Below are 25,668 nucleotides of genomic sequence, written 5' to 3'. Positions count from 1 at the left end.
TTTAGTACAGATGCTTTCATTCCTGAAACTTTGTCAACTTCTTCTTATCGGCTGCTGTTGGTGGGTGAAAGATGGTTCATTTCTCTGCCCTCTGGGAGGATTTCTGATTCCCTCCACAGAGGAAACGTCTCCTGCGTGCATGGAAATAAACCTTTTAGACTGTTGTTGTGAACCTGAGGGTTGGTAGATAACACAGATGATTTGTGGTGTTGGGATAACAACATATCTTCTCCACACAGACTGTGGATCACCGTACTGCTGATTTTCATCCAATTTCTGTGAAATACTGACTTGAAGCCTCTTTTAAAGATTAATCAGATAAAAACAACAACGGACAAATTATTCCTGTATCTGAGGTGTTCATATGGGTCCACATTATCACTGTGGAATCAGTAAATCACAAACACTTCTGGGGTTAAGGGTTCAATTCCAAGTGAGGTGAGCAAAAATCCCAGCATCAGTGCGTGGTTCGTAGACGTCCAGAACACATCAGATGTTCAGGATGATGTGAATAAAACGTGTTGTGCCTCGTGCAGTCAGCAGCTCCATGTATGGGCTGATTCTTTCAGATTAAGTGTGATTTTTGGCTCAAAGTCTGACACATCTAAATATGAGTCTGCCGGGCATGTTTGTCTATCCTTCAGTCTGTCTGTTAGTCATTTCCGAATTTTTGCGTCCACAGAGAGCCTGTGACTCAGAGCTGAAGTGTGGTTTTAAATGGGTTTAATAAATTGGTTTCTTTGAGCGCGTCAACGCTGGTCTCCCTCGACACCCTGCCTCTGCTCGGCTCTGACAAGCTGCTCCTGACCTGATAAAAACCCCTTATATCACCTGCTGACTTTATTTTTGATTTGTTCAAAAGGTGAAGCTGCAGGAGCGTCCACCGGCGGCAGCTGCAGGGTTTATGTTGTAGAAAATGAGCATTCAGGTGGCTGCCAGTGCTGTTCTGTGTGGAGATCAACTGTGTCCATAATTAAACTGTATACATAGGGGAAATTGGAGATCATAAAACAAAATGTGTGAGCTTAGGGTTCAGCCTGTGTTGAGAAGTGTTTGAGTTTAAGAGCCTTTTTTTTTTTTGAGTGAGCAAAAAAGGGAATCTCTTTTCACAAAACAAGCAGACATTACTGAAAATAATATGAATCATTTGGCGAATGAACAAGTTAGTAATCTGACATGCTGACAATTAGGGGCGTAATGGTGCACTCATTTGTACTGAACCTTTTCAGTTCGGGGCCTTCGATACAATACGGAGGTGTACCAAACAAATGCATGTAGCCTATGTAACGAATGCAAACACTCGCCTTAAGTTTCCACACGAACCTTGAAGTGGAACACACACAGTATGAGCAGAGGGGCTGCAAGCAGAACCCATGTGCAGGTTTTCTCCTAAACACTTTATTCTGCGGCTGGGGTGCCTATAAGGGGGGTATACATAACAACAGAGAGTATAACAGAGGCATGGAAGCTGGGTTGGATGTCCGAAGTGTGTTAAGTTTCATTTTTGGTTTTCGGTAGTTACGGAGCGCACCCTCATACCCCACCCCCTCACAGGTCTCATATTGAAAATGTATCAAACCGAAGACCCCTGTACCGAAAATGTACCGAACCAAAATTTTTCTGTACCGTTACACCCCTACTGACAATGCTTCCATGGCAACTAAAAAAAGACAAACTAAAAAAGAAAAAAAATGTTTAATATTTTTGGTGTCACAAAAAATAAATAAATGAGTTTAATTTTTACTAGCCTGTATCAGTGTAAACACACTCTGGGAAAAACTAAGCTGAAGTGATAAACAGAAAACTAGACCTGTAGGTTAAACACACAAATTTGAGGTTGGTTAATGCTGCTAATAAAATAATTTCCTTCTACATTAAAAATAAATAAATACACATACATACACACACACTAATTACTCAAACATATATCTCCCTTTATATTTGTCAAATGTATTAACATTTTGAAGGTTGGCCACCAGATGATGATCACTGCTGTCCAGTTAAAATCTGTCTCTTTTTATACTTTCAGTGATTGGTCATCAGAATTAATTGAGTCTAATAATATTTCATTCTGTGCATATATTAGCCTAACACCAGTATTGGCTGATATTATCCTCGTCTGACATTTATTGATGGAAGTGGCCAATGTTTATCTGTTGTTTTAGTAGAATTTGCTCTAACATACAGATGAAGACTTGAAAAATTGTATTGTTTTGTAGCAAAAATGTCCTTTTATTGTCCTTGACACAAAATGGGAAATAACAAAAAAGTGTTATATTGACTCATAATTTCACAAACAGTGTTCCCCTAATGAATTTGTGACTGGCGGTGGTCTTTATATCTGTGCAGTCACGTCTGCTGCAGTCAGATCACGGTCCTGCAGTGAGCAGGTATCTGGACATCTGTACTCTGTTCCTCTTGACGATGCTGTTGTTGGGATGAACTCGATTTACCCTCAGAGTTAATGAGCGTCCCGGAGCAGCAGAGCGGTGGGTTTCTTTCGGGGTGGCCCAGTTGACATTTGGCAGGATCAGCTGCCATCCCACCTCGGGGATCACTGAGCGTTTACAGCCTGCTGCTCTGTGTGTGGAGGGGAGGGGAGGAAACAGGAGGGGAATGGGGGTGGGGGGTGGGGGGTACCTTTCATTTACTGAAGGTGATACATCAGCTGATGGACACAACAGGTGAGCTGGCTGTCTTTTGTACAGATACAGTCCAGCTTTGATGAGATCCTTCTGCACCATCTGTTTTCTCTCTTTCCATTTTTCAAGTTATAAATAGCTTTTTGTTGGGATGTAGAGGTAAATGTTTATCTGTTGTGTTATTTTTAATACTTGTATCATGAATTAATAGAGCTGTTGTGCAGTCCAAGATTCAAAGATAGAAAATGTATTTTGTTTCCCTGGCATAGAAAGGAGAATAAACAACAACAGGAGCAAAACTGGCAAAATGGCATTGGTATCAGCTCTGGCTATCTGTCAAATAGTTTTTCTGAACATTGGTGTTGTATTGGGCTGGGATTTCACAATGGGTGCAGCATCACTATTTTTTGCAGCATCTCAAAATATTTAGTGTTAAGGGTTGTATCACATCAGACCGTTAACTGAACATCTTTGGTTTGGATTAAAATGTGAGTCTGTGATGGGGTGTTTTTTCATTTTAAATCACACAGCCTCACTGTGATTTCCAACCCACTGGAGGTCAGATCCAGAAAATCTCTCTGGTTTCTTCAGCTCTGAGCTCATGAATGATTCAGTCCTGCCTCCAGCTCCTCCCCTCTGGGCCGAATCAGAGGTTTATTTGATTTTAGGTTTTTCTGGTCAGGTTTTCTGCCTGACTGAGTGGCTGACCGTATGGTTGAGTGAACAGCTCGTCTGCCTCGCAGGCTGTTCCCACTCCGTGGTCCCCATTCCATGAGGTAGCACCACGGGATTCACCAGTCAAATCTGCCTGAAATCAAACTAATGAGCTCTGACAGGAGGCAACATGCTACCTGCTGGGAACATGGCTAGCACTTCTCTGGACCTAGGTGTTTCCTGCTAGACATTTTATTCTCGTAATGAGTCTGTGGTGGATGACATGACTTTAAACCATATACCTTCAAACCACAGGTCAAAGGTCAGATCAGCAGCTGTCTGTCCTAGACGGTACCAAAGCCTAAAACCACGGATGTTCACCGGGGCTGCACTGATTAACAGGTCAAATGCTCATAAAACAATAAGTTAAATAACTATTATGATAACTCAGCTCACATGTCAAGCATCATAGAAATGGCACAATAGTTTGCAAGTTCCATTATTTCAAATGTGATGATTTAATGCTTGACGTTTACTTTTCAAATAATGACTGAAAATGTGATGCCTCCCATGTTCTGTATTCATACAAAATGTTTTACACAGAGACATGAAAAAGATACGTAAAGTGTCTCTAGATCTCTACAAAAGTATCCGTAATGGTTGCCATATTGTGCATTCCTTAACATTTGTAATCCCTGTCTCTAGGTGACCTTCACACTATGCCTCTCTGTGTGCTGTCGGAGGGGGCGGGGTCACAAACCCAGATTCCAGCCTCCCTGAGCAGGATTCACATCCCACTCATCAGCACTACCACAGACTGTTCCAACAAAGTAGTGAAGGTGTGTTTATGGCCGAGCGCATGTTCACATTTCCTGTCTCATGTGTTTAACATGTGCTGCCCTGTGGCTGTGATGTAATTACATAAAACACATTTTCTTTGTTTTGAAAGGATGTGATCAATACTGGATGCATGCTTGATTAACAAAATAAAGCAGACCTAAAACAGTGTGAGGTCTGGGTTAAGGTGGTAAGTTCTGTTTTTCTGAGACACCCTTGACAAAAGACCTCAATTTTTAATTTTAAAATTAACATAACAGAGTTGTGTTTTAAAAGCAGATTTTTATTGCTTGTGTAGCTATTATCTTATGAATAAAAATACTGTTGTGTGTCACTGTCAGGTGTTCAACTCATCAGAGACTGTATAATTACATACAGTAGGGAAGTGTCATGTCTTTCTGGGATTATTTATGGCTCCATATGCTCATTATGTTCTAACTATATTGCAAACAGATGAGGTATAATATTTTTAGTCACTACAGGCTGTAGGTCATGCAAAATAACCTTTTAATGTACTCTGTGTCTATCTGATATGTATTACTGTCACTAATGTAGCAATAGGTTGAATAGAAACTGTTATACATTTTGCTAATATTCCTCTAATTTTATTTTTACTGTTTTGTTTAATAATAAGATGAAAAATTACAAGGACCCATATATTTTCAAACTCCCACAGTTCAATTGTTCATTGTATCTTGCAGCAGTAGAAAGCTGTCCATGTCCAACCCTTTGAAGTGTCCTGAAAATCAGTACTGTAGTTTTTGTGTAATTCTGCTGACTGAAAACCCAAAGGAATGAAAATGTAACTTCCTTGATGGAGATAACAGACATATGAACTGTAAGTATAGCAGGAAAGATCTTATGTGGTCAGTGAAGGTAAATCTTTATATATTTCATATTTTGTATTTTCTCAATCTAATGTTTCTCACTTAAATCCTGTTTAAAAAGATTTATTTGTGCATAGCCCAGTATAGGGGTTCGCAAAGTGGGGTATGTGTACCCCCAGGGGTATTTGAAATTTCTTTTGCAAAAAATACATTGTCATTATGTACCGAATACAAAATAAATAGGCTAATGAGAATTAATGCTAAAATATAAAACACAATAAATACATTCATATAATAGTTTTATTGCCAATCATCTTGTTTAAGCTTTGGTAACATTTTAAGAACATTTCTATTTTATATTATTCAAAATGAGTTTATTTGAGAAGCTAAGTAGTTATTTTTTGGTTAAAGATTCATTTATTAAATGATGACCAATTTATTTATTTATTCTTATCAACGAAAGAGGGCACTTTTCAGTTTATATTTTGCACACAAAATTTTGCTTTAAAAATGTGTTATTTTTTATATGTTACAGTTAAATATATGTTGTTTGTTCACAAAGTTTTGAAAATATGAACAGACACCTTTGGCGCAGGAACAAATTTTGCCTAATTTTTTTCAATTAAAAATGCTGAAGTGAGAGTTGGGGGTACTTGGCTAGAAAAAGTATATTTCAGGGTTTACTCCACTGTAAAAAGTTTGAGAACCACTAGCCTAATATATCGCATAAACAACAGCCATATCCAACATTTATAGCCTAAACTTCATATCAGTGTAGAGAGGCCTGTGAAATATATCAAACTCAACAACACAATGCTTACAGACAACGCAAAACACACAAATCAAAAAGAAAATATGTAGCACAACACTGCATGAAATGCATTAAGAGTTAAAAAACATTAAATATCAGATACCCTCCCAAGTCATTCATTGATACCTGATGCTCATTGAAAAACTGTTTCAATATAAGTCTGGATCCACGTTACCTGCTTCTCCTTTTTCCCCCTGATGCTTTTTCACTCTTTAGATTAGAATGCCGCAAGAATTTATTTCTGAACACCAAAGCGGCAGACTAATCCACCTCCTGTTTCTCAGCTCATTTCCCCAAGGCACTCATCAGCACTGCTCAGTTTCCTTACAAAGCTTTGATCGGTTGACGTGCAGCATTCAATTAATCTCAAGTTCTGTGTTTGTGTTCTGTTTTCAGGGGAAAGTGGTTCATAAAGGCCCGCTGGTGTCGTTAGCAGCTGATGACTTCAAACTGAAGACTGTAATTCAAGGTAAATGTGTTTATGTGTTTCAGTCTGTCTGTTCCTGAATATGTTTGCAGTTCGCTTTAGGCTGCTGCAGATACACTCCTGATCAAAATTTTAAGATCAGTTGAAAAATTGCAAGAATTTACATTTTGCACTGTTGAATCTTAAGAGGGTTCTAAGTAGAGTTTTGAAATGCAAAAAGTAGAAATGGGAATGAGACAAAAAACATTTCAAGTAAGCAATTTATTGAAAACAGTTAAACTGAAATAGGCTGTTCATCAGCTGATCAAAAGTTTAAGACAAACCACAGCTTTTAAAAGCCAGAATCTGTGCAAAAATGTAGATTCGGTGTCATTTTCTGTCAGGTATTCACACTGTCATGACCTCCTGATGGCAAACACAAAAAAGCATTCTCTCTTTGAATGGGGTCGGATTGTTGAGCTGCATAAGCAAGGCCTCTGGCAACGCACCATCACTGCTGAGGTTGGACGCAGTAAGACAGTCATTTTGAATCCACTGTCTGGAGCTGATTTCCATTTTTGTTACCGTCCCTTTCCATCCATCCCCAAATATTATCAATTGGATTTAGGTCAGGGTAACACACAGGATGGTCCAACAGAGTGATGTTGTTCCTCTGTTTTCAGTCAGGTGAACACTGTGAACTGCAGCGTTGTCCTGTTTTTAAACCCAGTCATTACCACACAGACGAGGGCCCTCAGTCATGAGGGATGATGACCCCTGTAACATCTCCACATAGCCAGCCACCGTTTGATGTCCCTGCACAATCTGAAGCTCCATTGTTCCACTGAATGAAAAAGCACCCCGGATCATGAAGGCGCCCCTCCACTGGGCCATTGCCTAGAAAACATCTCCAGTGGAATTTAGTTGTCATGCCAGTAACATTGGAAGCCATCAGGACTGTCAAGATTGCATTTGTTCTCATCAGAGAATTAAACTTTCTTCCACCTTTCAACGTCCCATGTTTGGTGCTCTCTTGCAAAGTCCAAATGGGCAGTTTTGCAGTGTTGAAGGAGACGAGGCCTTTGAAGACATTTTTGTTCTTAAAGCCGTTCTCTGGCAGATGTCGTCTGATGGTGATTGGGCTGCAGTTGGCACCAGTAACAGCCTTCATTTGGGTCGAGGATTGTCCTGTGTCTCGACAGACAGTCAATTGAATCCTCTGGCTCAGCGCCGGTGAAATTTTTTTGGGTGTACCACTTGACTTTTTTGTTCCATAACCCTCAGGATCTTTTTAGAAATTCAAAATGGTTGTCTTACTGTGTCCAACCTCATCAGCGATGGCGCGTTGTGAGACGCCTTGCCTATGTAGCTCAACAATCCAACCATGTTCAAAGAGAGAAAGCTTTTTTGCCTTTGCCATCAGGAGGTCATAACAGTGTGAATACCTGACAGAAAATGACATTGAATCCACATTTTTGCACAGATTTTGGCTTTTAAAGACTGTGGTCTTAAACTTTTGATCAGCTAATGAACAGCCTATTTTTTTCATTGTTGTTTTCGATAAATTGCTTACTCAAAGTTTTTTTTTTGTCTTATTCCCATTTCTTCTCTTTGCATTTCAAAACTCTACTTAGAACCTTTTTAAGATCCAACAGTGCAAAATGTAAATCTATTTAATTTTTCAACTAGTCTTAAAATTTTGATCAGGTGTGTATAGTCAAACCAGACACCTTTCAGTCAAACTGAGGAAATTCAGTCTTTAACTTGGTAATATTTGCATGCAGGTCTTGACAATAAAATGCTTCGTTGGGCTAATAAAGCTTGACTCTCAGTGGCACGGGCAATAAACAGTTAAACATGTTTCTTTCAGAGCTGCTGATGGAAGTAGTTAAGGACTTAGCTATCTTGCTTCTTTCTTATCTCTGTGGGGAGTTACACATGTGCAACTCTCAATAGTTAAAGACGCTTAGCTGAGGGTAAAGATGCTTATGCTCTTAAATCCAAGCGAACATTTCAATTATCCTAGAGAAAGGGGTTTACTTGGGTGGTGTTAGAAGATATGGACAAACTCCAACTATGTATTATGCAGTTTTGCCGCAAGTGTGCAAGGTGGATAAAATGGGTTTCCAAAGGCATGGTCAGAGTTCTGATAAACACTGCAGGGATGTCTTAACAAGAGCTGACACCAGCTCACCTACATCAGCTGCTAATGAATGAGCACTGCTAAACATTAATATTAATTATATTATTTTGTAACTGCTAATAAATAAGATAATTTACTTATGGGTAAGAAAAAATTACATGAGCAAATGAAAAAAACATGAATGAAGAACTAAATTTACTTCAACCCTTTTAAAAGGTTCTTACGTGTGCTTGAAATCCTTGAAAATGCTTGAATTTCAGTGTTGTGTTTTCAAGGTCTGAAAAGTGCTTGAATTTTAGTTTAAGTGCTTGGAAGTGCTTGCAATTCTAACTCTGTGGTGTGGTTTATTTCTTTATTTTTCATATTTACTCTGCCAAGTTAGATGCCAATCCAAAGCTACCGAGCTACAGAGAGGTGAAATATTTTGAACAATAAAACTTTATGTCAAAAAAGAAAATTAGCAGGTGTTCTCAGGTCGACACCAGGTGCATTTTTATCTTTTTCTTTGGCTCTGTGTGAGTGTGGCTGAAGAACGCCAAGTCTCTTCCCTTTTTTTGGATAAAACTTTGTGTTCTTTACTTTTTGCTATTACGAAACATCATTTTAGATATTTAAAGCGTAACACAATGTACATCATTGTGATAAAAGGGAAAAAATAATCCAGAGTATATATTTTCCTGTAGATATGTATTTTATCCCAGTGATAAAGTGCTGTGCTGGGAAAAAATTGAAAATAACCCTTAAAAGTGCTTTAATGTGACCTTGAAAAATGTGTACAAACCCTATTTTTAAGACTGTCATTATAACAGGCCGCCTAAGTATCTTCGTGTTTTCTTTACAATAAAAGTGTTAGAAAATGTATTTTTGTGCCAATACTTTGCATAATTGTTTTCAGGAAGAACTTAACTTTCAATATCTGGCAATTAATCATCATTGTTTTAAATAATAAATGCTTAATCAGTGTGTTTTTAGTAAAAAGAGAAAAAGGACTTGAAGTTTTTAGCATATTTATTATCAGAAACAACTGTAAATGTCCATAACAAAACTTTTTGAGATTGAAAAAGTAAACATTCAACTATTTTACATCTGTTCAAACATGCTTTTGGTCTTGAACATTCAGTATCTATATTAGAGCTTCATATTTTTTATTATTTTCAGGCATTTTTTAGCCTGTGTGGACGTCTCTGAGACAGTTCCTTTCCATATTGCTGTTGTAAAGCGTTACATAATGTCGGAAAGTTCAGGATCTCAGCTTTCCCATGCCATTTGAATTTTGTGGATAGCACAAACGGGTCAAACACAAACAGATTTGAAGTAATTTGAATGCTGTAAAGTGCAAAGTGCAGCACCGGAGAGATTGCTAAAGGGTTAAAGGAAATTTATTGATTGCAGTTATGCTGTTTTTCATATATGAATCCTTTGTTGCTTTTAAAAATTCCGACACCTCTGCTGATTGCAGTTTCTCAGAGTAACAACACAGTGTTTTGACATATGTAGAAGAAAATTGTTTAAAGCAGGAATTAAACGTTGTGAATATATCACACAGAGCTTTGCGTTCTATAATGCGCTCCTGACAAAACATTTAGAGCTTTCACTCATTAATTTGACAAAGTGTGTCTTGATGAGTGATGAAATACTATTTGTAACAATAATTGAGACAGGATCGGGTATTCTTAGGGGCACCGTGTACGGTTGTGTTGAAGCCCTCTGTTCTGACTCCCCACAGCTTTTCCGGAAAATTAAATGAGTTGGCTGTCTTTTTTTCTTTTCATGCAGAGATCAGACTCATGAAAATAATGAGTCTAATTTGTTTTTTGACAAACTGATTATTTGCAGTCCCAATAAATCTCACTAAATCCAAAATTTGAATTCAGATATTTTAAGCATTTTTGTGGGTTTTATTAAATTTTTAGACTGGAAATTAAAATGAATCAAAGCTTTGCAAATGAACTTGACCTGACAGTGTCATGGTCCAAATCCTAATCTTGTCTCCCTTATGTAGAAACTTGATCTGTGTTTTTTGTGTGTTTTTTTTTTTTTTCCAGAAGAAGAAGATACATCACTGAATGCTTCATCTCAGAGTCTGTCCATCAACATCATCCTGTTTGGAGCTCTTGCCAAGGACTTCTCTAAAACTGTCAAACTGGGGGTGCGTTGAATCATTTCTCAGATTTTATATTAACTTGCAGACCTGTCAGAGTTTACAGGCAGTCTTTCGGCATTATATCTCTAGTTATGGAAATGCGTTTTGCTGATGCTAGCGTCGGTATCATTTATAGCCAACAGATGAGACAGTAGAAATAGAATATAATAGAAATGTGTTTCATCAGAAGCCTCAGTGATAAGTGCTTCAGTTCAACACTTTATATATAAAGTCTTTATATAAACCTTGTGAAAGTATATTTAGAGGATGAAGTGTGGATGGAGATGAACATGATGAGTGTGATGAAATCTGCTCTCAGTTTCAGTGATATTTGTTTTCTTTTCTCTCCCTGGTGACATCTGAGTGATGACACACTCTACTGAGATATCTGTTACCCAGACCAGGAGTTCACACCCTCAAAAACACCTTCAGAACTCTCAAGTTTATTTGTGTTTCCCATAATCCTCTGCACAGACAGCCAGAATTTTCAGTCTTCATAAAATTGATCAAATGCTCAAATAATGACCTTTAGTAACCTCAGAGAAAAGTTTTATTTTAGCTTTTTTTTTTTTTAATTCTCTCCAATTTGATGCTGAACATTTAATTCTCATAATGCAGACAGATGGTTGTTCTATAAATTGCTGCTGGTTTTCACTTATTCTCACTTGAGAGGAAATGATTCCCTGGAAGTGAAAATCCCTTCAGGTGTATAAGTTTGATGGCGATTGTTTCCTACCAAGATTACAAAAAAAAAAAAAAAAAAAAATGGTCTCAGCTCATTTGTTGTCATTGCAATTAAGCTTCTGAACTCAGAAATAAAGGAAAATATTTAATTGAAAAAAAATCACAGTTAGAGTTTACAGCTGTAACACCTCTGTGATATATGTAAAAGTCATTATCAAGTTCCACCAGTGTTCCTTCATTTCATAGCAATTAGAAAAGAGGCAAAGGCAGGAAAAAGTAGTTGGAGCCCTGAAGTTAACCATAGTGATCTAGTTAGACTTTAGAACTCCTAATGAAGTCCATCAGGCCTCAGTGTCTTATTGGATAGAGCAGCTGCAAAGTTTTTGTCAATTTAGACTTTTTTTTTGTCGTCTCTACTTTACTTTCATAGCAGATAGACAGAGATAGGATGACATACAGCAAAGGGCAGGTGTGTCAATTCCATTTTATTTCAGGGGCCACATATAGTCCAACATGATCTGAAGTGGTCCAGACCAGTAAAATAGTATAATAATGATATATAAATAATGTCAACTCCAAACTTTTCTCCATATTTTAGAGGGAAAAAAGTAAAATTACATACTGAAAATATTTACATTTACAAATTATCCTTTTAAAAACGGGAATAGCATGAACAAATTGAAGTGAAAGTGCAATTTTAGAAATTTTGTGCCTTTGCTTACCATTTACACATGTACATTAGAACTTACAGATCACAGTGGATCTTCAAATACACAAAACATTTAGTAACAGGAAGAATATTGTTAAAATTGCTTTATTTTTCTTAAGATGTTTCGGGTTGTTCATATTTGTTCAGATTATTCACATTTTTTGTGAAAGGATAGTGTGTAAATGTAAACATTTTCATGTAATGTTACTTTTTTTATGTGAAAACAAAAAGAAAAATTTGGAGTTGTCAGTATTTATAGGTTAATATGATAATATTTTACTGGTCTGATTCACTTGAGATTGATTTGGGCTGAATGTGGCCCCTGAACTAAAATGATTGTTAATTTCTTCAGTGTAATTTTTATCCCGGCCAGATTGGATCTTTTGACAGGACAGTTTTAGCCCATGGGCTGTATATTTGACACCTGTGGTAAAGGGGTTAGAACAGGTCAGAACTCAGGTCACTGTGGTAAGTGAGTTCAACTTTGTTCCTCAGCTGACCTCCTGCAGCTCCGATGTACAAAGTGAGTCTGAATGGTGGCTGCATCAGTTCACTCTTAGTCTTCTCTGACACATCTGTACACAGCAGCTGTTGTGATGTTGTTTACAGAGCGTTGGATGTGTCTGAGACCTGCACAGGAACAGTGAACACACCAGGGATAATCCGGCTGTCACCGGCATCTCACTGTGTTTTTGGTCTTAAGGCGCGGTGAAGGCAGGAAGTCGGCTGCAGATCAGAGGTCTGTCAGCTGTGTGTCTGTGTAACATGATTATTCAGACTATCAGCTGTCCCTTTGTCAGCCCTGAGCGCAGACTTTAAAGCCGACAGGCCAAACAAAAAGGCAGTCTCCACTTTTCACACCAGCTTATCATCAGTCTGTTGTCACATCTTACTTAACGTCTCCCAGGATGCAACATCTGCTTCGTCGATCTGTCCTCCCTCTGGGATGAAGGGCCCATATTTATCGCTCCGCGCTCTCAGTTTAATCCTTGATTCTTCTTCTTCGTCTTGTTTATCTCGTGTTTTCCTGCAGGATGTGGTCTTGGCCTCTGGCTTCGCTGTGAGCAAATCACCCACAGTTAATAAAGACAAGCTGCACCCATGTAACCTGCTGCTGTCAGGAGATGACGCCTGCATTTACGTGAGTGCTTTTAAACATCACTTAAATCGTTATGCAATCTGAGAATGTATGAACAGGTTCTTGTTTACTGCATGTCTTCTGCACTTCATTGGTGATGTTGTTTTGCATAAAAGTAAAGTTTCTTCTGGCACACCAACATTAAAACTTTGTGAACTGAAAAACATGTAGAGTTGCTGTTGGTTTTTTAAATATGAGGACCAGGTTTTCATCAGTGTAATATTTTAATGTAGTAAACACAGAAATAAAGGTAGAGGGAATATCTGGGCATGAAGATAAGAGGACCTGGAGCAGGGAAGGATCTCCAGAACTGTCTCAGAAAACTGTATCGAAGCCATTATGGTAGAAAACTCGTCATTGCTGCTGAAAGTTTGACACTCATGCAAACAAAAAACAACAACAGAATTTCTAATTCATCTGGGTTGGTACTGGTTTGGTTTATGAAATGAATGTACATGTGTTTACAACTTATTTTGCATTTACGCATCTAAAAAAACTCATTCAGACTTGGCTGTGAACTATATTGAGATTAAGATTTTTGCTCACGATCAGTAATTTTAAGATCTGCAAAACTATGGGATAAAAAAGAGTGTTGAAAGTATGATTTATTTATTTATTTTTACAATTGCACTCATTACAAATTCAGATTTTTCATAAATAAACCGAACATAACATGGATTATTTTTCGTAGCTTTTGGAAGTGGCAGCACAGACAAAATGTGAACCTCCGTGTGAGAGAAAGTGAACTGCAGTGGCCTTTGTTATGGAAAAGCTGTCATGTGAATGAATGCACACTCCTACACAGTATCCTCTACACCTGAAACGTCATCCAACTTACTGCGTAGGAGTGTGGGCTGAATGGCCACAATCAGTGAATGCAAGCTTTCCAAAAGTCACCTTGACAATGCTAGATATACATAAAGCCAAGCTAAGAATACCAAGTAGGGGAAAAACACTAGATTTGTGTAAAATCATCTCCCACATTCACAAGGTTTTGGCCCAACCCAGCGCAAATGACACTGAATGGTCACAATGTGACAGCTGAGTTCTCAAACCAGCCATTTACATGAATAACATTTACTTTTTTTGGATTCAGATATCAATATGAGCTAAAAAAAAACGTTTCCGTAAATTTTCCATAAAAGTCTGGGAATTTCAGACTAGACGACTGTGGAATTTTGAGTCCACTGTTAAAATCAAATGAGATTCAGTTTGTTGTATTTGCAGAATAAGATGGACGAATGCAATGTTTGGTGTATTTATGAAATTATGCAACTACTATAAAGAAAACAGTCAAGATTTTTGCTATTTTTATCGGGGTCAGCTATTTCCACAACAAAATTACATTGTGTAATGCAAAAAAAGCCCCACTTTTAATAATAATGATGGATTGGATTTTATGTTTATAGGCTTATTTTGAAATAGACAAACTACTAACAAATGAAAAATAAGTTTGGCTTGTTGAATTTGGCAAAAAAGAAAATAAATATAGCATGACATAGACTTTAGTTGATCTGAGAAAAATGATTTTGTCATATCAACTAAAGTATATGCACATTTTGCAGATGTACAGTGTTAGAATATATTTAGGCCTACAGAAATGTTAAAAAATATGAATTCATACTGGTCATTTCAAAACTTTCCTTATGTTTTTTTTGACAAAGCCACAGGGGGCCATAGAGAGACTCTAAAGAACCGCATTTTGGCCCAGGAGCCATGGGGTGCAGACCCCTGTTTTAGGGCAACCAGAATATCTTGTAAAAATATCACCTTAGTCTTTTCAATACTTTTTGGCATTTTATAAAATAAGAAATCAATCAAATAATCAATCAGTACATTTATGGATAACAAAACCTACCTATAGTCTTTAATGAGTTTCTGATCTAAACAGTGTTTGGATTCAAGAACTCTCAGTGTTCGTGTGTATTTGCAGCTGAAAACACTGTAAAGCTCCTCATGTCTGGACCGCTCTCCTTGATCCTCCTCGCTCATGCTGTGGTGGTTTGAGTTTCCCAGTCTCCCTACAGCAGCTGTAACATCTGCGGCTGAAAAACATTAAACACATCACGTCAATGTTTTTCTTTTGTGTGTCTGTCCTTTAGGTGTCTCGTCTGCCGCCCGCTGACGTCAGATCGCTGCTGGCCGTCAGGAGGACCTCTGCACAGTCTGCCGAGGTCAGAGTGTGTAGCCTCATTAGCTGAGGAGTGTTGTCTCTGCAAGGACATCGCATGTCAGAGCGATGCTGTCGTAAACTGCCCTCAGCCAGACCTCTGAGCATCGGTGGTGAAAGTGAAGGAGGAGGAGTGTCTTTAAATCTCCAACAGCCTTCAATAGCTGCTTGTTATATTCTTATTAATGATCCATTAGGTGTTTTAAAGATGATCAAAGAAAGAAAATGGGAGAATGAAGAAGATCTGCTGCAGATGAATAAATGCGATGAAACCTTAAAAATGCTGTTTGATATCATTCTGACTAAAACTCCAGATGACAGCCTGTTTTTTACAGTTTTTTCTGTTTTTAATCAAAATAATGTTTGTTGTTCAAATTATCTGTATCGTCCTGGAAAAACAAATCTGACTGAAGAAACTCCAACCACAGTAGAAGGAAGGCATCAATGTTGTCTTCAACAGGATGAAGTTCCTCGTCCCGCGGATTCATATTAACTGAGTTTTGTTGTTTTTGTCGTCAGGTTTCCAGGACAAAAAAAGCTCCGAAATACACATATGTTCGACTGGACGACCTGAAGCCTAACACTACAGTTAATGTGTATGGAGTTGTGGTTTTCTTCAAACAACCATACATGAGTCGTGGAACAGGTCAGTGCATGACTTAAAAAAAAAAAAAAAAAAAAAAACATTGAGAAGACTCAAAAATGTTTCTTGAAGACCATACAAATCTTTGTATATGGGTCTGATCAAGCATAAGTAAACTTCAACATGAAAAAGTACCTTTGCACTCATCATTTATCAAGTGGGCTCATTTTTTAGCTCAAGATCTCTATTTTATGGAACTGTTGTTTTTCAAATACCGCTTGTAGAAAAAAGTTAGAACCGATTTTATTGATTGTATTTTTTACACAATAGCCATGCCTAAGACATAAAAATATAGCTCGAATTTGGCGCAAAAAATTATATCTGAAAAATTTGAAAATTTATTCAGTCTGTCACATTTAAAGACTCTAAACTGTTACTGAGAAATTAGTCTTAATTTGTAATTTACCTATATCAGTATGGACCACCACAAGTTGTAAATAATCCCGTGTTAGTATTAAATACATTAAATAAAACATTGTGATTGTATCTGGCTTGTTTTAAAAAAACAAGTCAACATTTTGGGTGATGCATACAATGGTAAACAGTCATCCACGTGTCACTATGGCAACCTTTCCATGTGTTACCGCATTCTCATGTCAATGTAACTTTTCAATGTGTTACTCCAAAATTTATTTTTAGCATAGCTGAACATAATATCTAAAAAGTTTTGTCCTACTTGATATCAGTTTCTGCCGAGAACTGCATGTTTTGAATGTTTGCGTGAAGCTTAAAAAATTTATATCTGTTTTAAGTCCACGTGTTACCTAGCAGTAATTGGATATTTTTCACCTAATAACTTTATCTCCCCTAATTTTGTTATACATAATGTTAAAGTGCTTATAAATACCTACTTGCATATAAGTTACTCTGATTACAATGACAGAGACTAATGAACACCAAATGTGTCCACGTGTTACCGCTTGATCAGACCCATATATTTAAATACAGTGGAAAATTAGCATCACTGTTAAAAATTTCCACAGCAGCCAGAAGCAGTCTGGTTGGATTAGCTGACCAATCGGTACACGCATCCTGATCCAAGTGGTGTCACTGTCCAGTAAAAAGAACTTTTGTGTAATAAACACCTTTGGCTCTGTACTCAAAGCTCCTCCTTGAGCCTCCTCTCTGCTTTGAGATGCATTTAAGAGATTGGAATGTCCTAAGTGATGGCTATGGGACAACTGTTTCTGCAGGAGGAGTAAGCAAAAAGGTGAAGTTAAATATGCTCAATGGCAGGTATCTAGTAAAAATATAACTGGAGCAAAGATAGAAGAGATAAAACAATAAACAACAGACGGCTAAATTGAGTCGACCTGTAGCTAGACAGAGCATGTGGATGAGGAGTAAAGTGTCTCACCTGGGAACTGTCCAAATGTTCTCACTTTGTTGTACTTCAGGCACCTGTTTTTTGTTTTTATTAATAATTTCTGACAGACATAAAAATAATACACATACACACACACAGACAAGGCTGGGATGGAGGTGGGGGGTTACAGAGCTTACACTCCTACAATTTGTTACACAAAAAATTACAGGACCATCAAATTAGTAAATATATTTTTTAAGCAAACAAGATTTGACAGTGGCCCATGGCTCTGGTGTTTTAAATTCACTGGGGGAATCCCAAAAAAGTGAGGCATGTTCCATAGACAGGAGGTCCAGAAAGTCCCTGTATCAGTTGTCTACATTATTGTTTATCATTATAATGTACTTTGCTGAGAGGAATCCCAGTGACAGTATTTTGTCCATTTTTTTTAATTTTACATTTCGGCTTCTTATTCCCAGTAGGCATTCCATTGGGCATGCTGATATCTGCAAATGAAACAGAAAAAATAATTTTTCAACAACAGCACTCCAAAATAACTTCACAGCTGGGCACTGCCATAGCATATGCATGTACTCTTGTAAAAAATAAAGAAATCAGGAGGAAAAAATCATCTGATCAGGTATTTAAAAAAAAAGGTTAAAAACAAAAAAAGAGAAAGACAGAGGCACACACACACACACCACATCAAATTCTCTACAACACAAACAAAAAGACATTTGTAAAAATAAGCTTTTGCTAGAGATGCAATAACTGATGCAGACACCAATCACGTTACTTTGTCTAACTGCTAGCACACTCAACTTACAGTTTACATCCATCAACCTGATTTAAAGTTATTCTTGTTTAGTGACCACACTTAGCATCAGACACACACACAGTTCAACACACAACACTGGCCACTGGTAATTTAGGCAACACTCTTTAACAACCACTTAGTTGCATTTGGAACTCAAGTAGTACTGAAAATGAGCTGAATGTCGTGCAGCTGTTCTCAAATGCCGTGGCTGAGCTGTATGTCATTAGACAGGGCCACTTTCACACAACAACAGATAAATGCTGCTGTCTCTGAATGTCATCTTATTTACACGATGTTGGTTTCAGTCAAAAACACAGTCACTGACTAACGCATCAGTGCACCCTCGGATTCAGTTGATTTATTCATTTATGTAAATAAAAAAGTGTTCTTAAAAATTGTCACTTTTTCTTGCATGTCAAAGGATTAAAGTAAATTATACATATATATATATAATTATTGTTATTATTTTATTTTATTTTATTTTTTTTTTGGATGGTTTTTAAGTTAACTGCAGAACTTTTCTGTCCTTAGATTTCTGCTCTAATATGAAGATCACTGATCAGTCCAACCAGAAGATCGTCTGTAATATCTTCCTTGAAAAACTAGATGATCACCCTAAAATCTTCCAAATCGGAGACATCGTCCGCATGCACCGAGTCAAGGTATAACACGGTCCCTGATGGTTCTGGTCATTATGTTGAAGAACAGTTATTGGTATGGGGCCTGTCTATCTGCAGGTTAAATTACATGAAGGGTCCCTCACGCTGGTCAAGACCTTTGGGTTTTCTGTGGTGACGTTTGACGGGACAGAGGGCAAACCTGTGGAACCGCGGACCTCCAGCCGCTCATTCCACTTCGACCAGGATGACCATCGAACGGTGGAGGAGCTGCGATCGTGGGCTGCCACCCAGGCACTTCTCCCCCCAACTCCTGTGATCCCTCTGTCTGCTGCTCAGCCCAAATCTTACTTTGACCTGACCTGTCAGCTGTTGGCCAAAGCCCCCGTTGACTCCACTTGTTTCCTCCTGAGGGTAAGACACATGACACACATCTGTACTAAAACTAACAGATGAATATGTGAAAATAAAATGTAAAGTATTTCCTGTGCAGGCCATTTTGACCACCTCAATTCAATTTTCAAGCTTTGTTTTGCTCTGTGACACTAAGTGAGGCCAGTTTGACCAAGAACTAGCAGAACATGACAGAAAATAACCTTTTAAGCTACTTACAGCTCAAAAACGTCAATCATAAGACGGTGATTTACACACTCATTGAAATACAGATTCATTCAGAACAAATCCCCAAAGCTTTGTCTGGAGGGTTTTTACACAAAGTTGGCTTCTTATGTAATAGTTTTAAGAATATAATAGGATCACTGCTACCCAGAAATAATAATGAGAGAACAGAAACTGATTCAACACTTCTAACTTCACCAAATGACAGACATTTCACAAAACTTTATTTCACAATTGCTCAATATTAAAAGTTCAACAGGCTTTTTATAAAGCTTCCAGGAGCAAAGTGTTGCTCCTGACTCAGAATTTTCTCAGAATTATGACTTTTCCAGGCCATCAGCGGTGGAGAAAACTATACATAAAAAACACTTTTTATTTATGGCTTACATAAAATATTATTCATAATTTTATACCATGTAACTACCTACCAGGAAACTACCTCTCAAAGCTGAATTTTATTTCTATTTCTGTTTTAACCAATCACATCTGTGCTTGCTCAGAGTTCTTCTAAAATCCTCCCTATGTAAGGACTTCTCGCTAGAATTTTTTTAGGTGAGGGAGGGTACCTCTCAGAGTGTTCCCTGGATGTTTGTGAATATAGCCCCAGGAGTTGGTTATCAACAGCCTCAGCTAACTCCCTTTGATTTTAGTCAGTACCAGTGACACGGGAGTCGGTCACACCAAGCATGTTGTTTCATTAATGTCCTGGAGTCTGCAGGAGTATTGTGAATGGATTAGACTTCACACACTGGTGATAAGCAGCGGTAGTTCTGAGGTTACTTTCAGTGTGGGATGTTTCCTGCTGGTTAACTCCTGTGTCTACACAGTCAGCAGGAAACATCCCAGGAGGCTGTTTACTGTCAGCTCTCATCGTTTTTTTCCCCTTCCTGTTGGTTTTGTTGTTGTTGATGATGATGTGGTTTGTTTTCTTTTTAGAAAAAAAGCTGTTCTGTCTCTTACTTCCTTTAAAACAACCTTCAGCCTGCTTTGATTTTGGAACTGATGGCCTTCATATTGACTTGTTTCCCTGTGGAATAATTGTGCTGTTTGCCTTCAGTCTTGTAGTAAATCTTCTGCAGTGTGGTGGGCGCTGAGGGAGCAGCTCTCATGTATTTTATCTGAGCAGAAATGAGCCTCTAAGTGTCGGCTGCTTTCCTGCCAGTGAGGCAGATAGAGGAGATAAATTTGAGCTGGATTTGGCAGAGGCTGCTGGTTTGCTGCCAGTCTGCTCTCATGGAGCAGCAGCCTGCTGTTACACAACTACACAAACAAACAGAAGAGGACAGGGTCCAAAACATTACAGGTTATTTAGATAAATACAGTGTTTGACTTTAACTATCATTAACCCATAGTTATACACACAAACCTGACCTCAAATAAATTACTGTAAATCATGCAGTATTTACTTCAAATTAATCTGCCTGTGTAAATGCCAGTTTGGGAAACATCTTCAGTTTCTTGGTGAAACCTGTAATGAGCCAGTGATGAGTTCATTAATAGACTGGAAAAAAGCAGGTACCCTTTTAAAGCTTACACAGATTAGATCTCTGTAATCATCAAGGTTATTTCTCTGATCATCTGGTAGTTGCCAGCTGTCAGTCAACTGTCTTGATGTATTTGACTAAAATTGTCACGTCAAGCTACATTCTCCAAAAGAGAGGATGCATAAATCTGGTACTACTAAAATTAAAATATGCTGAAAGGTTATTGTGGAATTTTCACTCCATGACACCAAGATTTAATATTTTTGAGAGGTGATAAATCAGGCTGTCACCTTGCTGTTGTTTCTTCAGGTGTGGGATGGGACCAGGTCTCCTCACACGCTGAATGTGATTGTGGACCCGAACGCCACAGAAGGACCATCGTCCTTCTCCCCGGAGAGGGAGAGGCTCATCGCCAATGTCCTCGTTTACGACAACCACGTTGAGTACGCCCGGCATCTGAAGGTCAGAGGTCACTGACACAACACAAACACTCAGTAGGTAGGAACAGAAAGCTTCCCTGTGTGAAGACACATTTGTCAGCTGTTTGTGAAGCACAGGGATTTAAATCTGAGCAAATGTATGAATATATGAATAAATGAAAGTGCACTAAGGAAGTAACTTCATATTAAACAGTTTGTTTTTCTTTTGACTGTGAGACTGTGAAGACTCCTGTCCTTGAAGGTCTACACTCACAAAGAAAATGTTCTGTTGCATTGGGATTTGAAAAGCATAATTGTCAGTTGTCAGTGACCAATAGTGACTGCTGTACTTGCACTAAGAGCTGGCTGAAATTAAAATGAACTATTTCATTATTCTCCTATTCTCATTTTACCAGAGATTGAGGCTTTCTGTGACAGTTCACCTTTGAATAACTACATTTTGAAAATTTTCTTAAAAAAACATATGTAGCTAGACTCCTGCAGTAACAAGCCCTTTTATCCCTTCTGACCCTCAATAAGTGTGCAATTAGAACATAACCGTTGTGAAATAATGTATCTCCCCAGTCAGTCTTTTGCTTGCATGAACATCACTCTCCCTAATTTGTTGAGTGGAGGGGTAAAATGTCAAATGAGAAATGTTAAATAGTTAACTTTTAATATGTACATGGAAGATCATGAACAATGTAATTTGAGTAGGTTGTTCTTTGAAGCTTTGGACAAAACTGAGTTCCAATTCACACTCTTTGGTCATGTCACATGGTAGTGCATGCCGGCTGGATATAAAGTATGGAACATTTTCCTCAAAAAGAAAAAAAAAAGTAACATGTAGTCTCTGGTACGACGGCGTATTAGGGCCACATAAGAAAATAAAAACGCTTGTCACTACGAAAATAAAGTCATTATTTAACAAGAATGAAGTCGTTATTTTACAAGAATAAAGTCGTAGTTTTAAAAAAACTCATTATTTAACGAGAATAAAGTCATTAATTAATGAGAATAAAGTCATTATTTAATGAGAATAAAGTCGTAGTTTGAAAAAACTCATTATTTAACGAGAATAAAGTCGTTAATTAACGAGAATAAACTCATTATTTAATGAGAATAAAGTCGTACTTTTAAAAGATTAAAGTCATAATATTTTGAAAATTTGACAGAGTTTCCGGTTTTACAGTGAAGGCAACAAACGAAGCAGCAACTTTCCCTTCTGTTGGACTCCAAAACTCAGAGTAGTTTGTTCAGAAGCAAGCAACCCTCTCTGTATAGTTCTCTGGTGTAAACACTGATAGTCCTACAGCTGACCACTTCATCAGTTTCTCCTCCACAAAAGAGGAAATTTACTATAAATCAGTTTGGCTCTTACAACAAACCCAAACATGTGCAAACTCACTTCAGAGTCCTTAGACTAATGATAATGTGTTGATGGACAGACTCAGTATTTGGCCTTTGTGCCTAACCCCCAAATGAAAGTAAAACTTCACAAAATGTTCACAGTTCTCCATTATTCAGTGAGTGGGTACGACTTTATTCTCATTATATTATATGACTTTATTCTCATTAAATAATGATTTGATTCTCGAAATATAACAACTTTATTCTTGTTAAATAATGATTTTATTCTTGTTAAATAACTTTATTCTCGTTAATTAATGAGTTTTTTTAGAACTACGTCTTTATTCTCATTAAATAACGACTTTATTCTCTTTAAATAATGAGTTTTTTTAAAACTCCGACTTTATTCTCATTAAATAACGACTTTATTCTCATTAAATAACAACTTTATTCTCGTTGAATAATGAGTTTTTAAAACTATAACTTTATTCTCATTAAATAATGACTTTGTTTACGTTAAATAACGGCTTTATTCTCGTAGTGACAAGCGTTTTTATTTTCTTATGCGTCCCTAATATGCCGCCGTACTCTGGCCTTCTGGCTGGGTGTGATGTACATTTACCAGCTGAGGTCCTGCCCTGTGTTTGTATTTTCTTATCATTTTCCTCTTGTTTTCTGGTTCATTCTGCTCTTCTTATTTACTACACTATTGTGATGCATGTTGCATGTTAGATAGACAGACAGACAGACAGACAGACAAGAATAGTCAAGAATATTCCTGTAGTTATAGAGATGATACAGGCATATTTGCTTTACTTTAATGGTTGTGAAACAATGAAAAAATAATTGTTTGTTTCCATTTCATGGCTTTTTTTCCACAGTCATTCACTATCCTATGTGACATTTCTATTTCACCATGCTCTACCTCATTGATTGACTGGGAAAAGGGACAAACAGGTCTAACTAGAATCACAAGTGAGAAATATTACATAGTTTGCCCTTAAATACTCCAATATTACAAGACACTTTCTTTGAATAGATTTAATTTTGATTTAATTTTAATTTTAAACCTAGATTCATGCATATCAAAAATTGCATGTGTTTTCATTATTCTGTGATCAGTTTATTATATTTCTAAGCACAGAAGACATGAGATCATATAGATAAGGAATCTTTCAAGTCGTACTTCCCACTGAGAGGAATCCTAGTGTATAGTGTGAAACCTGTCTTATCATACCAGCAAGGGCATCTCTGAAAATATACAGGAAGATGAAATAAGTAGGATGTCTAAATTTATTTCTTCACTGATGCAAAACACAACAACCCCCACACGCTAGACTTGGATAAGAGACAAAACAAAGAATTGGTGTTCTGAAAACTGACAGATCTGATTGGCAAAAGTGTAACAGCAAGATACCTGTTGTAATTTACTGTTCTTTGGATGAGATTTACAGAGACCTTCATGTTAAATAAGCACAGATTTTCTGAACATCCGGCATTGCAGTCAGCTCTGATGAGATGTGTGTGAGGGCTTGTCTTTCTACTCTTGTGAGGACTGTTTTCAGATTTTTAAACCATCCGAATGAGAGCTGTTTTTGTGTAAAGATTCAAATTTAATTTAAGTTCAGGTTAAGGTTTGTGTTTAGGTGTTTTAGTTGCGATGGTTGATGTTTTAACTCGTTTCTAGGTAGGTAGAAAAGTAATGGGTGCCCTCACAAAGATAGAAATACAAGTGTGTGTTTGTGGAATCACTGCGTTCAGATTCATTCAGCTTCAGTTTGATTGGATGTTACACCGGACAAATCCATCCAAGGCCTTTAGCAATGATTTCTGAACCTGCTGTGAAGTGCGTGAATGTGTGAGAGAAATTGTACTTGGAGAAGCACATCCATCTTAATCAAATCTCAGAGACTTAAATTATATTGTGTTGGTCGCAAACTCAAACAAAACAACATGATTCACGCTCAATTTGACAAGCAAGTTATTTTATGATGATGGTGGGCCTTATTGTAATTTAGATTGGAGTTTGCATGCATCAACTGCATCAGGGGGGTCAAACTAATTTTAGTTCAGGGGCCACATTAAGCCAAATTTGATCTGAAGTGGGCCGGACCACTGAAATAATAACATAATATTTAAATAATGTCAACTCCAAACTTTCCTCTATATTTTAGAGCGAAAAAGGTCAAATTATGCAATGAAAGTGTTTACATCTACCAACTATCCTTTAAAACAGTGTGAATAACATGAATAAACTGTAATTTCTTAAGAAAACTAAGTGCAATTTTAACAATATTATGTCTCACTTTATCATTTACACATGTAAATTACAACTTACAGAACACAGTGGATCAACAAATACACAAAACATTTAATACCAGGCAGAATACTGGTAAACTAGCACTTCAGACACTTCAAAATGTTCGTATTAGATCAGGTTATTCGCGTTTTTGTGAAATGATAGTTTGTTTTAGTATAAATACAGTAAAATGACATGAAAATGTTTACATTTACAAAGACAGAAATTTGGAGTTGTGAGTATTTATAGGTTATTATGATAGTATTTTACTGATCCGACCCACTTGAGATTAAATTGGTCTGTATGTGGAATGTGAACTAAAATGATTAATATCTTTAGTGTAATTATTGTATTTTACAAATTCATCCCCTGGGCCAGACTAGATCCTTTGGCGGGCCGGATTTAGCCCCCGGGCCGCATGTTTGAGACCAAAATGCACAGATTATGTAGAAGTGTCAAGTCTCATACAAATAAACAAAAAGACAAATTAAAAAAAAAAAAAAAGTATCATATACATATTATATAAGTATCATAAGACTACAGGTTAGGGTGTGTTTATTTATTTTTTTCTCATTTTCTGAAGTTAGATCACCCTAAATCTTAACCTTTAACCCATAAAGACCCAGTGTGACTTTTGAGCCAGTTCCCAAATGAATTCTTATCTCTTATTTAACCTTTCTTAAGTAATTTAACTCCATTTATTATAATATTATCCTTTGTATTTTGCAAATTTTTAGTGAAAATCAAGTATTTTCTTATATTTAATTTACTGATCATGTAGATGTTCATAAAAGCTCAGATTAAAGTTGAAGGTTATTAGTAAAAAAAAAAAAAAAAAACAGAGAAAACTGAAGAAAAACTGATTTTTTTCAGCAAATCTATCAGTAACTGAACATAAACCAAGTGTCTCCATCCACTGTCATTTATTAAACTCCATGGGTTTTACTGGTG

The 25,668-nt window shown here is 37.2% G+C and overlaps 1 protein-coding gene across 4 annotated transcripts in view; it reads left to right on the top strand.

Annotated features, from left to right (window-relative positions):
* pot1 (protection of telomeres 1 homolog) overlaps nucleotides 1-25,668 on the top strand; it is a 77,916-nt gene that overhangs the window by 8,969 nt on the left and 43,279 nt on the right. For 2 of the 4 annotated variants that reach the window (XM_030137623.1, XM_030137622.1), the window contains exons 2-10: nucleotides 4,002-4,135; nucleotides 6,168-6,240; nucleotides 10,366-10,469; nucleotides 12,890-12,997; nucleotides 15,097-15,168; nucleotides 15,684-15,810; nucleotides 18,462-18,592; nucleotides 18,668-18,961; nucleotides 20,959-21,111. In XM_030137623.1, coding sequence (XP_029993483.1) covers nucleotides 4,016-4,135; nucleotides 6,168-6,240; nucleotides 10,366-10,469; nucleotides 12,890-12,997; nucleotides 15,097-15,168; nucleotides 15,684-15,810; nucleotides 18,462-18,592; nucleotides 18,668-18,961; nucleotides 20,959-21,111 — 1,182 coding nt within the window. In that variant the 5' untranslated portion in view covers nucleotides 4,002-4,015. The remainder of the gene's footprint in view (nucleotides 1-4,001; nucleotides 4,136-6,167; nucleotides 6,241-10,365; nucleotides 10,470-12,889; nucleotides 12,998-15,096; nucleotides 15,169-15,683; nucleotides 15,811-18,461; nucleotides 18,593-18,667; nucleotides 18,962-20,958; nucleotides 21,112-25,668) is intronic. The other 2 variants (XM_030137625.1, XM_030137624.1) reach the window with 2 other exon arrangements.

This window comes from Sphaeramia orbicularis, chromosome 6 (genome assembly GCF_902148855.1).
Source record: "Sphaeramia orbicularis chromosome 6, fSphaOr1.1, whole genome shotgun sequence".
Lineage (NCBI taxonomy): Eukaryota > Metazoa > Chordata > Actinopteri > Kurtiformes > Apogonidae > Sphaeramia > Sphaeramia orbicularis.
This window is presented reverse-complemented; position numbering and strand designations above follow the sequence as displayed.